This window comes from Eublepharis macularius, chromosome 19, assembly GCF_028583425.1.
Source record: "Eublepharis macularius isolate TG4126 chromosome 19, MPM_Emac_v1.0, whole genome shotgun sequence".
NCBI lineage: Eukaryota > Metazoa > Chordata > Lepidosauria > Squamata > Eublepharidae > Eublepharis > Eublepharis macularius.
In genome coordinates, this window is record NC_072808.1 from 19,352,869 (window position 1) to 19,369,213 (window position 16,345).

Below are 16,345 nucleotides of genomic sequence, written 5' to 3' on the forward strand. Positions count from 1 at the left end.
GTCAGTGTGAAGCTGCACCAAAACACTGGCTTAGTCTATCTTGATCCCCAGATAATCTGGGTGGGGGGAGAATCTCTGTTCCTTCCTAGATTTAGCATTTCAGAGCCAAGCTACAAGTGACGAGTGACGCTTGCCTGGCAGGTGAACAGACTCGCGTGTGTTCCTCCCTGTTCACTTGCCACTTAATCAAGTGGAGAGCAAGTGAATGGCAAGTGAACAGGGAGGAACACACACGAGTCTGTTCATCTGCCAGGCAAGTGTCATTCGTCACTTGTAGCTTGGCTCTCAGTCCTACTAAAATGATCCCATGCCACACTCTCTCTGAACACGATTATTGGCAGCCAGTCACTCCCCCAGCAAGTGGTACAGATGCAGACTTAGCCCTTCTGACTGGCAGAGGAATCACAGAAGTCGATTTGACTGTTTCCTAATTCTGGTTCTTGCTTAGCAAAAAGACAAACAAATAATTTTGATGGCTTTGCTTGTTTCCTCTGGAATTCCCAGGTTGCTCAAACTCCTCCCCGTGTACTGATTAACCGCTGAGTGGTTGCCCAAGAGCTTGGCTTCAAAGGGGGCTCTCAGGATAAATACCCAGCTCTGCAAGCGGCACCTCCTGGCCCTCTAGATCACCATGGAGGGATTGGCTCTCTGTCTGGCGGCTGTCCTGGTGGTTTGTTTCCCAGCTTCTTCCCACAGCCAGCTGTAAGTACAAGATGGATTTTGTCATTTCCTCCGCAAAGTAGGGCAGCCATTTCTGGCAAGAGGAAAAAGACTCTGCTGCTATTTCCCATTTTGTTCTCCGATTCATTGAATTCAGATCTCTGCTATTTGTAAGGGTGATTTGGGGATGCTTCAGCTGTAAAGCATTTCTCCAGCCCTTCGTGCACCAATTTGGATTATCAGTGGTTAAAGAAGCAGTGGAAGGGAGACAGTGGGCAGTAGGGCTTGAGTAGGGTTGCCAACATCCAGGTGGGGCCTGGAGAGCTCCAGGGATTACAACTGATCTCCAGACTATGGAGATCAATTCCCCTGGAGGAAATGGCAGCTTTGGAAGATGAACCCTGTGGCATTATACCCAGGTGAGGTCTCTCCCCTCCCCGAACCCTGACCTTCCCAGCCTCCAGTCTCAAAGCTCCAGGAATTGGCAACATTAGGGTCACATCCTGATGGCCACCCCTGGAAGTCCAGTGAGGTGGGTCAGAGGGCAGCAGAGGCCCCATTTGCATTGTAGGAATGGATAATATTACTTTTCAGTATGGGCAAACTGGAGAACTCTCCAGCCATAGTACAAGAGGAGAGTCCAGTAGCACCTTTAAGACTAATCAACTTTATTGTAGCATACGATTTTGATAACCACAGCTCTCTTCATCAGATGCATGGAGGGTATGAAGAAACTGGCCAGAGTTTCTTCCTAGTTTCTGAGTTCAGAGTTTCTGGCCAGTTTCTTTATACCCTCCATGCATCTGCCAAAGAGAGCTGTGGTTCTTGAAAGCTTATACTACAATAAAATTGGTTAGTCTTAAAGGTGCTACTGGACTTTTTTTACTATTTTGCAACTACAGACTAACATGGCTAACTCCTCTGGATTCAAGAGGAGAGGAAGTTACAGTCAGAATCCTGACCCGACCCCCAAAACTTGTTTAAAGCTGTTTTTTAAATAGATTTTTAAACCAATTAATGAAAATTAAATGAAGAAGAAAACCACACAGCTAATGACAAGAAAAGCAAAAAGAAGGAATAAAAGAAATTAGGAATAAGTAGCAATTGTCCCTGTGAAAAGATATATAAGCAGGGCTTTTTTTCTGGGAAAAGAGGTGGTGGAACTCAATGGGTTGCCCTCGGAGAAAATGGTCACATTGCTGGTGGCCCCGCCCCCTGATCTCCAGACCGAGGGGAGTTTAGATTGCCCTCCATGCCGCCAAGCAGCACGGAGGGCAATCTAAACACCCCTCTGTCTGGAGATCAGGGGGCGGGGCCACCAGCCCATGTGACCATTTTCAAGAGGTTCCAGAACTCTGTTCCACCGCGTTCCAGCTGAAAAGCCCTGATATTACATATTATACCTTAACTCCAGCCTAAAAAATGGGTGCAGAACCAGTGGTTCAGGAAATCTGGGGAGGTTTGTCTGGGACGAAGCAAGTTCCAATGCACTCACCCTGTCTCTCTAACAGCAGCTGTCTCTCCCTGAAAGTCAGAGCTGGGAGCCCCTCTCCCCCCGGTCTTTTCCTCTTGTAAGAAATTTGGAGCTCCAGTCTGCACTTGGGAGGAAGACCTGCCTATCAAGCTAAATTGGGCTTAGATTGGGGTTTCCAGGGCAACAGCAGGAGTTCAGACAGAGTTCAGACAATCCCTGCCTGAGTTGCCTGGGAATTGATTGCAGGTGCCAGACTATCTGGCTTGACGAACAGCAACGAACAGCAACGAACAAGGCTTGCAACAACCACCTGTTCATTTAGGAAGGGGCCCCACGAACAGCTTGTTCACGAACAGCAGATTGGGCTGTTCGTGGGGTTTTTTTAGTTCGTATTGCTGTTCGTGCCCATCTGTAGTCATGAGTAGAGCTTGGGTTGCAGTACTGCAGCTTACCACTCTGCGCCACTGCAGAAAGGTGGCTGTAACTTTCGTCCCTGCACCATTTCCCCATTGTCATTGGGTTGCTCTTGGGGTGGGGGGGCAGGCAGGCAGGGATGGATGGATGGACAGACAGACAGGCAAAGAAAGGGCGCTGGTCTTTTCCCCTTCTGCCATGGCTAAAAGCAGCCCAGAGGTGCAGATATGTCAGAAATTGAGGGTAGGTTATGTGGTATGCGTTTGATAGACAGCTCTGGCTTTTTTGGGAACTTGACAGGCTTCAGGTAAATTCTTGCATAAGGAGAGGAACTTCTGTTCTCTTCCCATGTGGTCACAGCAGCTGAGGACACAGCAAAGGGTGCCGGGTATGTGATGGAGCAAGGCAGCACGTTGGTAGTGCAACCAGGCATTGCCAGCTGCTTCTCCTGCCGGGTGCCTCAGTAGCAATTTGCCAGTCCACACTGGACAGGAGCTCACTGCAACTGTGTGTCAAAGCGGACAAGGGGCTGGGAGCTCCCAGAAGGGGATTGTATTCAATTACCAGGTATGCAGCCCCCCAAATGGATTTAAGCCTTCATCCTGTGCCAGTTTCTAGATGTGAAACAGCTCGGAGGAGCTGCTTGTTGGAGGAACATAAGTACCTAGTTTTAGCAGTGCGGTGAGTGTAATTTAAAGACGGCTACAGATTCTTGTGTATGAGCTAATCTGGGCTGGGCTGCCGAGTTTCTGGATCCCAAAATCATAACAAGGCAAAGATTAGAACCAGTTAGATTGCTTTCTCATTCACCCTATGATTCTTGACAGGTGTTTTAAGAGCTTTGATGACAGCATCCGACGCACAGAAAATGACTGGCCCAAGGTTTTTGCCACTGCTTGAGGTTCAAAGATGTAGTCACAAAGTGAAATTCAAGCCTACAAGGAAATGAACTTTTGCTAAATCTCCAAAATAAATGCGTGCTAACTAATCTGAAAAGACTAGGAAAATAATTAGGGTTGGGTGTAGGGTTCCTGGAGATGTGGTTGGGGGGTGGGGGGACTCCTGACTACAGTGGAATTTGGAGAGAGAAGGAACTCGGCAGGGATGTGGTGCCATATATAGTCCATTCTCCAAAGCTGCCATTTCTTCTGGGGTGAATTGATCTCTGTAGTCTAGGGATCAGTTGTGAATCTAGGAGAACTCCAAGCCACATCTGGTGGTTGGCAGCCCAACATGCAGCTTTCTGGAGCAGAGCAGAGCAGCTACCAAGAAAAATAAATGATTTCTGCTTTTGGTGAATTGTAGATAGACATTGAACAAATTGGCAACTTATGCTTAAAATTTGAGGAGGGAAAAAGATTTTTAAGGACTCTTCCAAGCATACATTGTCGCAGTGGTGGAGCCTTTAAACTGGATTTCTTTCTTTCTTTCTTTCTTTCTTTCTTTCTTTCTTTCTTTCTTTCTTTCTTTCTTTCTTTCTTTCTTTCTTTCTTTCTTTCTTTCTTGTTCGTTCGTTCGTTCGTTCGTTCGTTCGTTCGTTCGTTACTCCTCTGACCTATGGGTCTTACATAGTATTTATCAAACATAATTGGGAATATGAGGAAGAAACATGAACCTTTGGGCAGGCTGTGGTTCAGCATTTATCTAGATGTTCCCGTGTATTCACTACCTTTTGCTTACTGGAAACTGTTCCTTGCTACATAGGGTTGCTAGTCTCCAGGTGGGGGCTGGAGAGCTCCCAGAATTACAACTGATCTCCAGCCTAGAGGGATCAGTTCCCCCGGAACGGCTTCAGAGGGCAGACTGTAGGGCATTACACCCCTCTGAGGTCCCTCACCTCCCCAAACTCTCCACAATATCACAAAGATGCTATATTTTCATAGAATCATAGAGTTGGAAGGGGCCATACAGACCATCTAGTCCAACCCCCTGCCCAGTGCAGGATCAGCCTAAAGCAATTTTGGGCCTATTCTTCAAATTTTGGGCCTATTCCTCAAGAATCAGCCCCACTGATACTTCATTGCTTCTTATTTGAACTGTAAGTGACATCTCTGGAAGCCCTGTGGGGCACATGTGCACCATTTTGCTGCATGTTCCAGCCTCCCAGGTCCCCTGGTGGGGGTGGGGGATCCTCTGTTTCCACCCTCCACCCTCCCCACCATTAACCTGGATGGCAGAGGGAAGGGTGGGGAAATAGGTCTCCCAAGTGCACTCCCGGGATGGTGTGATATCATCGTGCCACCTAGAGTTCCGGTGGCAGGCAAACTCCTGGGGATTTGCCCTCTTGTCTGCCAATTGCTGGCACCTCCCAGAGGTTTCCCGCCACCAGCAGGCACATCAGGAATGTGCGTTGCATGCGCACGCTTTGTTTGGGGCTGATTGGGGCCCCAAATGGGCCGGATTGGCCCCATGCGGAGCATGGGAGCACTCATGTGGCTGGCACGGTGATGTCACTTCCAGAAGTGATGTCACTGTGTGAGCCCTGGGGTGCACACAAAAAACGCCCCCTCATGTCAAGCACGAGGTAAGTGCCCTGGCACCACGAGAATGGAATCGTAACTGCCTGCCTCTGTTTGGGAAACAGTGGTATCAGAAATCACATGAAAAAGCCACCAATAGCATTCCATGAACAGGGCACTATTTTTAAGACGTGGGGAAACAGCCCATGTCACCATCTGAACCCTTGACCTTTCTTGCTCTGTGTTTGGGATGGCTATGAGCGACCTTAAGAATGATCTCTCCTCAAGCCATTTCTTTCTTGACTTTTCCAAAACAAGAGTCAGGAGGAGTTGCGTTCTACAGGCCGAGATTTCATGACCACAAACTCCACACACACAATCTTTCTCCACAGCTACAGCCTGATCACTCCCAACATTCTGAGGGTGGAGAGCGAAGAGAAGATTGTCGTAGAGGCACATGGACTCAATGTTCAAACAGAAGTGACCATCACCGTCTACGACTTCCCACAGAAGAAGAAGGCCTTGTACTTAGTCCAAGCCTCCCTGCAGCCAGATAATGGCATGATGGTGACACCGACCATAAAGGTGGGTATGTGGTAAATGGTTGTAAATGGGTGCATCATTAACATGCAAAAATTAATCAGAAACAGACAAGCAAAGCACCAGTATAGTCAAGCCCAGCTATCAGAAACTCAAAATGTAGCTGAATGATGAAAAAACAAACTCCCGAATACTCAGTTTTGCAAACAAGCCAGTTTCTTCTACCGGAAAGCAATGTCTGTGGGCCCCAAGCAGCCCCAAGCAATTACAAGCATTTTAGTGATTGCATGGCTGGGCTACGTACATGAAATGCACACCTGAAAGCTTTGCACAGAAGACAAGCGGTAACTCCTGGGTAGTTTATGAACATTCCCTCTCAGCAAGAAGCTTGTCAGAAGGGGAATCAAGATCAAGTTCAAGACTGTCTCAATTTAAATCCTTGCTGTAAGACAGGAGTGATGGTAAGGCAGGCGGAGGAGCCACAACCAGATCACAGCTAGGATATTAGAGGAAGATCCAATTTAGTAGTTACCTCATTACTCAGAAGCAGATCTGAGCATCTTCATGCCCGGATCTGCAACTGCTGCTCTCTGCTGGCTAATACTAGTAAGTAGTGAAGAAGTGAGCTGTGACTCACGAAAGCTCATACCCTGCCACAAATTTGGTTAGCCTTACAGGTGCTACTGGGCTCTTGCTCTTTTCTACTAGTAGTAGGTAGTGAGTTTGTGTGTATTTTGGGTTTAGAAACCTAATATTTCCAGCCTAGCAGAAGCTAGTCTTAATAGGAAGAGGACAGATGCAAGCTTGCCCTAAAGAATGCAGGTGCTTCGTTTCCTACCTCAGATGTTTTCCAAGCCATGCTTGGTTTTGCTGTGTTTCCTTGGGACCTGATAAAAAGATGAGGCCTGGCCCGTTAGGGGGCAAACAGACATTGCACAAATGCAGGTGAATACACATGTATACTTAAAACTGTGGTTGTTATGGTTTTTCTCCCCTGTCATCACATTATAAATGATTAGCAACGGAGCCCGTTTTTTAAAAAATGGGCACTAGAAAACGGCATGGCCTGTGGAGGGACAGGCCGGCTTGCCTGGCTGTCCCACCACAGTGCCAACCTCCTGTGGGGCGGACCAGCTCACCTGGCCTTCCCACTGCCACGGCATCCTCCAGAGTAGTGGGCCGGCTCACCTGGCCGTCCTGCTGCCGCAGTGCCTTCTGGAGGCCATATTGGCTGCGATGCACTTTTTATCCTGGTGCTCCTGTGCAGGTGCACCAGGATAAAATGTACGTTGTCGACAATATGGTTTGCCTTTTATGTTTAAGGATAGATGTCCTTGTTTGTGAATCGAATATTGATTTAGTGTTTAAGTTTGCCATACCTCCATTCTTTTTTTAATTAAAAGTTTAATATAATTAAAAACAAACTTTAAAAAGCTACAATTACACATATACTAATAAAACAAAAACAAAAACAACTAATCAACATACAAAAAGATATATAATACAGAAAAAAACAAAAGCAATCTAAACTAAAAAAGTTTCCAATTTTCTCCAATACAAATATTTGTATCATGTCAAATCTACATTTTCTCTAAATAATGATTAACAGCTCTTTTTTTCTGTCAAAATCCCTTAATCCAGAAATCCAGAAATCATTGTTATCTATTTCATAAAAATAGTCTATGAAGGGTTTCCATTCATCAACAAATGAACTTACTGACTTTTTTCAAATCAGAAAAAAGCCCTAACTCCATTCTTCAAGCAAGAGGTCCACCTTTAAAAAAAAAAAACACGTTTCAAGTAATCCTTGCACATGAATGCATTTAAAAGTTAATTCGGTGTGTGTTTTTAAACAACATCTTGAGCATCTTAAAAGAAACTTCAGAGGGGAATTGATATGTGATATCACAGGCAGTTTCCAGTGTATGGTAGGGTAGAAGTTGTTTTCTCTGAATTAAACTTGAAGAGCACACGGCATTCCTCAACTCGTCTTAGCCAGTGTGTGTTTTCCGTGCTTATACTGTTCAAATTATGGCTGCTTCCACACACGTTGAATAATGCAGTTTCAATGCTCTTTAATGATAATTTGGAAGTGGGTTTTCATGTGTGAAACACAAAATCCACTTCTAAAGGATTGCTAAAGTGCATTGAAAGTGCATTATTCAATGTATGTGGAAATGGCCTATGTATTGTTTGTAAGGCTGTTCAACCTAGGGTGCTGATACTCAGAGTGGAAATACACATTGTGAATTTTCTGGGGATGCTCAAGTGCAGGGTTTTGTGTGTGGTCCTCAACTCACATGCAGGCTGTTCTTACTTGACGTACGTGCATGCCGCTTTCACAGGAGCTCTCTTTGTGTGATTGCATCTGCGAGTGAGTCTGGAGGGCAAAGCGCCAATTCAGCTCTGTTTTCACTGTGAGAACAAGTACTGTAGGCTCCCTTGACTCACCAATTTACATTGCTTTAAGCTGCGTGAAAATGTCAAGATCTGCATTTCAATGAATGGATGTGGGAGGGAGGGAAACTGGGATACTTTTAGCAGTTCAGGAGGAACTGATATTGAAAGCATAAATGTATTCATGCGTAGCAAACTGAAGTATGACTGTGCGAGCATGGAAAGTTGGAAGGGAGACACATGAAATGAGGTTCACTTGAGCGTCCCTCAGCACTTAGTAACATGTATTTCCACCCTCACTCAGGCCTCTTCGGCCTGCCACCTGTGGCTGTTCTGAGCACCGTTCCTCGTGGGTGCGTTCACTGCTAGTTGAAAAAATGATGGGAAATGGGGGGCTCACATCACTCTCTGTGAGCCCAGAAGTGATGTCACCAGGGAATGCTCTGGTGTTTAGGTGATTTTGCTAAGACCCAGCTAAGTTTCTCTTGATCTCCCTCTACAGGTTCCTGCCAAAGACATGAAGAAAGATTCCAAGCTCAACCAATACGTGGTTGTCCAAGCCAGGTGTGCCCAGTTCCAGCTTGAGAAGGTGGTTCTGGTGTCCTTCCAAAGTGGTTACATCTTCCTACAAACAGATAAGACTATCTACACTCCTGGAAGTTCAGGTATATCCTTCTACTGAACCAGATTCTCTAGCAGGCACTCCAGTGGATCCCCTCCTGTGCCAGTTGTTTTGATGCCTCTCTTGCCAGTGGGGTTGAAAGAGTCATTTGTTGAGGGAGTCAAAAAAATGTTTGAAAGAGGGAATTCTGTTTATATTTGTTGTTGTTATATTTGTTATATATATGAATGGATGATTGCCTTTTTTCAGGTTTGGGGGGGGGGCATAATCTGTAGTGAGGGAATGTCACAGCTACATTTACCTGAAATTAAAGATTTGATCTTTCATGGAGAGGAAGAGGGGAACCTCAGAGCCTTACAGACATCTTACTTGGTTTGGCCTTGCCTTTTGTGGAAGCAACAGTTTCCTCTACATCCATTCACCTGGCTTTGCCACAGCCTGCTTGACTTCCCTTCCTGACAGGTGTACTAACAGTTTATTGTGTGGGAGGAGATGTAGCCTTTGCTTTTACATGTATTTTTAATGAATAAGTATCTGTCCCCGTATCTGTCCTTTCCATCCTGTGATCTCAGTCCTTGAAAAGCATTAATCGATTTTCCCATGTGGGGAGTGTATATCAGGGCCAAACTACACATTTGATGGGAGATCCATGATAACATTTTCTTTCAGGTAGGTAGCCAGGTTGGTTTGCAGTAGACCAGCAGGATTTGAGTCCAGCGGCCCCTTAAAGACCAACAAGATTTTTCAAAGGTATAAGCTTTTGTGAGTCAAAGCTCCCTTCTTCAGACACAGGCTGTATTCCAGTATCTGAAGAAGGGAGTTCTGACTCTTGAAAACTTACACCCTTGAAAAATCTTGTTGGTCTCTAAGGAGCCATTGGACTCAAGTACAGCTTTAAGATTTTCTTCAATTTAGAAGAAATGGGGAAATGGTGTTAAGTACACATGAAGTGTGTGTGACAAAAGCGTTCAGCCTCCCACACCATGGCGCTGATCCAATTTCCCCTGTCATGGCTGCTTTATGAGTATTAGAGAAAATGTCTGGGGATCTGAGTGCAGCATTGTGTAGTTTGACACTTAGGGCTCCAGAAGGCCCCCATCTTAACTTTATTATCCTAAACCAGTGATACATTCTTTTCTTTCTCAGTGCGCTATCGAGTCTTTCCTGTGGGTTACCACCTGGAGCCTTTGAATAAAAACGTGATTGTCGAGTTTGAGGTGAGAGCCGTGATGAAAGAGCCTGTCAGAGCAAGTGTGTGTGAAGTGGGTTGTGAGGTTAGGTGTGCTGTTTGTGTGCCAGGAAAGCATCCGGAGGATCACTTATAGTGGCTGAGGAGTGGGTGGGGAAGGCCATAGCAACTTGTTTTGGGGAACATCTGCCGTATCATTTTTTTTCTTCAATCATGAGGTAGAATTTCAGGTCTTATGAGAGAGTTAAGGGGTGGGTGGGAAAGGCCATTGATGGGTATCAGACAAAAAGAAGCCATCTTCTTCAAGGTATTGCCCACTCAATGCTTCCAGATGGTCACAGGCTAGTCATGAAGGCAGCTGCCCTCTTCGATTAGTATGCCATGCCACGTTGCCCCTGACCCTGGAGGGTCCATCCAGACCATCTGCCTTGAATTTGTCTAATTCCCTTTTAAGCTACTGACAATTGGCGCCTGATCTTGTCTGATCTCAGAAGCTAAGCAGGGTCGGCCTTGGTTAGTAATTGGATGGGAGACCTCCAACAAAGACCAGGGTTGCAGAGGCAGGCAATGGCAAACCACCTCTGTTAGTCTCTTGCCACGAAAACCCCATCAGGGGTCGCCATAAGTCAGCTATGACTTGAGGGCCCTCTCCACCACCACTATATTAGTGAATGCCATAAATTAAGTAAGTTTTGTGTATGAAGAAGTACTTTTCAGTTGTCTGACCTGTCTCAAGGCGAGTCCACCTGTCAGGCTTGCCTGCATTGAGGTTCACAAAACTTCCAATTATGACCTCTCTCTGCATTGTGGCCTTTTCTTTTTGGTTGTGAAATGAATCTGCACTTCTGATCATTTGCTGATCCATCCCGTGTTGACATAGGGCAGCAGAACTCTTATCTATGGTGGTGGTGAAAGTGCCATCAAGTTGTAGCCAATTTATGGCGACCCCTACTGGGGTTTTCAAGCCAAGAGACTAACAAATGTGGTTTATCATTGCCTGCCCCTGCATAGCAACCCCCGTCTTCTTTGGGGCTTTCCTGTCCAATTACTAACCAAGGCCAACCCTGCTTAACTTCTGAGGTCTAACAAGATCAAGTTTGCCTGGGCTATCTTGTAGTAGTAGTAGATTTATTGTCATTAGCTATAGGCCATCACAAGATTTTAAAAAAAACACTTTGTGAAAAAACAGTTACATTCAGCATCACAATTAGAAAAATTAAAATAAACTGTACAAGGAATCTTACCGGTCATAAGGACATCCCATTCGGAGGAGCCTTGGATCTGAATTTCCTGGCTGCTAAGGCAAATTGTGAAACTCTAAAGGATACTCGACTGTCCCTGTCTGCTAACAGGAACACAATTTTCTCAGTTTCGGAGGGCTGTCTAGGGTACATCTTTCTATAAGCATGCTGAGTGCTGTATACAATATATTTGCAAGCCCTGTTCACCCCTTCCGTGATGACGTTAATCTTCTTTTTGCAGACACCAGAGGGCATCATTGTCCACCATGCTTCCATTTCCTCTGTTTCAACAAACACCCAGCCGTTCAACATACCTGAGATTGTGAGGTAATTTACTCTGAATATTTCTTTTAGCAATCTTTACAGAAGCCGAACTGAAATATCAGCCGTGGAAGAAATATGTACGATGCCCTTTGTTTTGCATTTCTGGTTTCAGATTAAACTAGACATACCCTGAACTCCCATTTGAGCAAATATTCCCCCATCCATAGGCGTTCACACACATGCAATCATACACACTCTTGCATCCTCCTATTTCTTCAAGGAGCTCAGAGAAGAATACTTGGGGGCGATTTCATTTTTTCTATTTTATCCTCACAACAACCCTATAAGGTAGTTTGGTAAGGCAAATAGAACATTTACAGCCAAAGGGATTTCTCACCAATCAAAACCATTTTATTGTATTGTATTATTTTTATTGTATTTTTTAAAATTAAAACATTTATACCTTGCCTTTCCCCGTGGCTCAAGGCAGCTTATAATACATAATTAAAACATCCACTGGCAAAAAATACCCCCCACCTAATAAAACCTAATAAAATGTCTGCCACCTAAACGTCTTTAAAAACCTTGGTAAGCTGACACATTAACTGTGTGCTAACGCAATGCTGTAGTGACAGCCAAAGCAGGCGATTCTAGCATGGCCCTCATGTGGCTTGCTTTTGGAAAATGCACAGCAAAACCCCAACAAGTTCAAAATGCTGCCAACACGTTCCGTACTGGGGCTGTTTGAACCATGTGAAGGTGCCTTCTCCTGTGTCAGTCCAGTTGGTCCAGAAGGTCAGCGTTGTCTACTCTGATTGGCAGCAGCTTTCAAGTGTCTCAGGTGGAGGTCTTTGATATCACCTACCGCCTGGTCCTTTTAACTGCTCTACCAATAAAACAGGGTCCCCTGTTAGGGTTGCCAGATCCCTTACTCTTCTGGCAGGAGAGGGTGGGACCAGGAACTCAGCTTACTTGTCCTCTTCAAGGCCCAGGAGCACACACACACTTCGTAGCAGCCCATTTTGTGCCCAGATCAGCCCGCTGCAAAGTGTGGGCGCACTCCTAGGAGGCCTGTTCCCCCACATTTCTCCCCCCACCGGTCAGGTGAGTGGTGGGAACAGGGGATCCCCCGCCCTACTGGGGGCCCTTAGGATGCCAGGTCCCCTTAACCTCCCGGCAGGAGGGGGGACCTGGTGCTTACTTTTTGCTGCTTCCTGGGTGCGCTTTGGCTTAAAGTCTTCCTCAGAGGCTCTGTTGTATAGGCCTCAATTATTAGCAGTGCCTGCACAATGACCTCACTTCTGGGGAGTGATGTCATTGCACAGGGGTGCGTGCACGCAGGCCAATTTGGGCCACAAACAGTCCCGATTCAGCCTGTTTGGGGCCCAAATCAGCCAGATGCGAAGCATGGGAGCACTCTTGGGGCAGCGTAATGACGTCACTCCTGAGAAGTGATGTTGTCACACCAGCCTGGAAGCATGCCCGAGAGGCCTATTCCTGCACCTCTCCCCCCTCACCAGCCAGGCAAGTGGGGGGGGGGCAAAAGGTGGAAGTGGAGGATCCCCCGCCCCCACCAGCGGAATGGGATCCCTAGCTGGGCTTGACTTTTAATTCCTTCAGTGGTCTGGTCCAAGATAACAATTCAAGCATCACCTATGAACCGTCCTGCAGCTTAAAGTCTTCCTCAGAGGCTCTGTTGTTGTGTAGGCCTCAGTTAGAAGAGGGGGTTTAGCAGTGAAGTGTTGGCATTCCCGCCTGAGGGAGGTCCATCGGCCCTCTTTCTTTCTTTCTTTGGCTTTTATCCCGCCCTCCCTGCAAGCGGGCTCAGGGCGGGTTACAACAATAAAACAGATAATTTATAATAAAATCACAGCATTTCCATAAAACCACCCCCAGACAGCGACCCTACAACCTACTTTCCACAGTGGCCTTCAGAGAGCAGCAAAAAACTGTGCTGTTGTAGAGAGCAGCATTTGAGGTAGCCCAAGCAGCTGCAGAAGTGCCGGTTTAAGGGATAAGGTTGCCAGGTGGGAAATTCCTGGAGTTTTGTGGGCTGGAGCCTGCAGAAAGCAAGGTTTGGAGAGGGGAGGGACCGCAACAGGGTATAATACCATAGAGTCCACCTTCCAAGGCAGCCGTTTTCTCCAGGGGATCCACTGATCTCTATGGCCTGGAGATCAGTGGTTATTCCAGGAGATCTCCAGCCACCACCTGGAGGTTAAAACTACAAAGGGGAAACCCCACTGAGGACCTAACTGGAATGAACGCTAAATGCATCAAACAATACCCAATGAAGCTGATAAATAGGTGTTAATAAAGTGCTGTTGTGCTAATAATACATTAATAATTTCATCATGAATACATCATAAATATCCAAACCATACCTGCATACAATGTGGATACCAAAGGTTCTATCTATAAATATGGCAATTAAATATCCTATAATTGGCCAGAAAGTATAGTACAGTCTCGCAAGTGGCCCAGAAATGGCATTAAGAAACCCAGGAAAGATATGAATCTCTGAAGGGGGTTGATCCCAAATTCCTGAGGAATATGCGCTTGGCAAAGAAACACAACAAGAAAGGGCAGGGGGGGAATGCGTGAAAATAATGCCAAGTAACCAGCTGTCTTTGGATGGTGAAAGGGAGTGACTTGCTTAGAAGCTAATCAGTTTTTTTTCCTTTTACTGTTAGTTTTTCACTCAAGGCATTTTGTATAAATAAAATTGGGTAAAAAAATAGAGAGGAACATTTGGCTTGTGATCTTCAACTAGAACACCTCTTAAATGTTTATCTTTGTTAAGTTTTCTGATTTTAAAGGCTGTGGATTTTCTCAGCCTCTCTTTCCTTCCATCTTTTTATGTTAACAGTTTTATTGAAGCTGTGGTAAACTAAACTGCCATGAGCTAAATGAAAGACAGGAAATAAATATTTCAATGAATAAAAATGTTATCTTGCCTGAAGCTGCCCGGTGAGTTTCATAAGTATTTGAAAAGCCAGATGTAGCCCCATCGCAAACAGGCCCTACATTTTCCAGGCAAGCTGCTCTGTTCCAACCATAACTCTATTTTCTGTGGATGAACATCAAAGAACACGGAATATCCCTGTCTGAGCAATACCATTCCTGATGCAAAGAAGTCTGGGACAATGCTTGCTTCACGTTTATTGTTACAAAGCCAATGAAACAGAAGCACTAAAGGGTTTGCCCTTTTTGACATTTTTCTCCTCTAGCTTTGGAACATGGAAGGTTGTTGCCAAGTATCAAGACTCCCCGCAACAGAATTTCACCACACAATTTGAGGTCAAGGAATATGGTAAGAATGACCATTCTGATTTAGCATCTTCCCCGCCTGTTCCCAGGATTCGAGACCCAGTGTTGGGTAGTGGCTAGAATGATGGACTAGGATTTGGGCAAACCAGATACAATTCCCTGTTCTGCCATGGAAGTTCTCTGGGTGACCCTGGTAAAGTCACATCCTCTCAGACTAGCCTACCTCACAGGGTTGTTGGGAGGATAAAATAGAGGAGAGGAAAATGATGTCAGCCCCTTTGGGTTCCCACTTGGGAGAAAGGTAGGTATAAATGAAGTAAATGAATGAAAGGAACATCTCCTTTAGGAATGTTAAATTTTTAAAAATGAAGTTTTTTATGGATGCTGGTGGGAGAGACTAAAATTTCCATCAGGCACTGTGAGAATACTTGTGCACAAATTGAAATGTCAAATGCTCAGCTCCAGTGATTGCAACCTGCAAGCAGGGTGCAACCTACAACAATGTTTGATGTGTATACTACCATTCAGGACAACTTAACGCGCACAAAGCATGCTATTGTTATTCTCACGACAATCACTCTTTGAGATGGGTGAGGCTGAGAGAGCTCTGAGAGAGCTGTGACTGACCCAAGTTCACCCAGCTGGCTTCAAGCAGAGGAGTGGGGAATCAAACTCGTTCTCCAGATTAGAGTCCTGCTGCTCTTAACTACTACAACTAAACTGGCAGGTGATTGAGCTTCCCTGCTCACAACATTGTTAATTTCAGTTGCAAGCAGGGCTTTTTTTCAGCTGGAACATGGTGGAACAGAGTCCCGGAACCTCTTGAAAATGGTCACGTGGCTGGTGGCCCCGCCCCCTGATCTCCAGACAGAGGGGAGTCTAGATTGCCCTCCGTGCCGCTCCAGCTGCGCGGAGGGCAATCTCAACTCCCCTCTGTCTGGAGATCAGGGGGCGGGGCCACCAGCTCTTTGACCATTTTCTCCGAGGGCAACCCACTGAGTTCCACCACGTCTTTTTCCAGAAAAAAAGCCCTGGTTGCAAGCAAATCTTTACGGTGATCAAAAAGACATTTGATCTGACAAAAAAACCTGGGTATTTTCAACAGGGCAAGTTCAAACATTGACTATATTTGTTGTGATGCACTTAGCATCCCTGCTGTTGTAGTAGAAACTCAAGCGAATGGCTCTTTTCTCCTTTCATGAATGTTTACAATCTCCACTTTCTCTGTTTTCCCCCAGTGCTGCCAAGTTTTGAAGTCATGCTGCTACCACATGAGAAGTTTTATAACATTGAGAGCGACGAGGATTTCAGAGTGTCCATCAATGCAAGGTGGGTGTGTGCAGATCTGAGAAGGCGACGATGGATTGATCTGATATCAGCTGTCATCTGCATGACATCAAGTTGTCTGACAACTAAATTGTCTTATATCCAAATATAGATACTATATTTTATATATTTATTTATATATTATATAATTTATTATTCCTTTATATTATTTATAGTATTATTATTATATTATCTATTTTTATCACATATCATATAATAGATAGATAGATAGATAGATATCTGCAGCCTCGGGTCATTTCGTAGAAAAAGAGCTGGAGGAACTCATTAGCATAACTCATTAGCATATGCCATGCCTCTTGCCATCACTGGAAGTGTGTCATTAGTATAACTGATTTGCATATGCCACACCCCCTGACATCACCTATCCTGGCTGTTTTGGACCCAATCCTGGCCATTCAGGGCCAAAATTGGGCCCAAAATGGCAAAAAGGGGCTGAAAATGGATGAAAAGGGGCCCAAAATGGTCAGG

General features: G+C 45.4%; 1 protein-coding gene across 1 annotated transcript in view; it reads left to right on the forward strand.

Moving 5' to 3' along the window:
- The first annotated feature begins 583 nt into the window (after nucleotides 1-583).
- Nucleotides 584-16,345, forward strand: part of C3 (complement C3) — a 78,765-nt gene continuing 63,003 nt past the window's right edge. Inside the window, 7 exon segments of the mRNA XM_055003293.1 lie at nucleotides 584-702; nucleotides 5,400-5,592; nucleotides 8,447-8,609; nucleotides 9,713-9,783; nucleotides 11,238-11,323; nucleotides 14,491-14,573; nucleotides 15,769-15,859. Of these exon segments, the coding sequence (XP_054859268.1) occupies nucleotides 632-702; nucleotides 5,400-5,592; nucleotides 8,447-8,609; nucleotides 9,713-9,783; nucleotides 11,238-11,323; nucleotides 14,491-14,573; nucleotides 15,769-15,859 (758 nt within the window). The 5' untranslated portion in view covers nucleotides 584-631.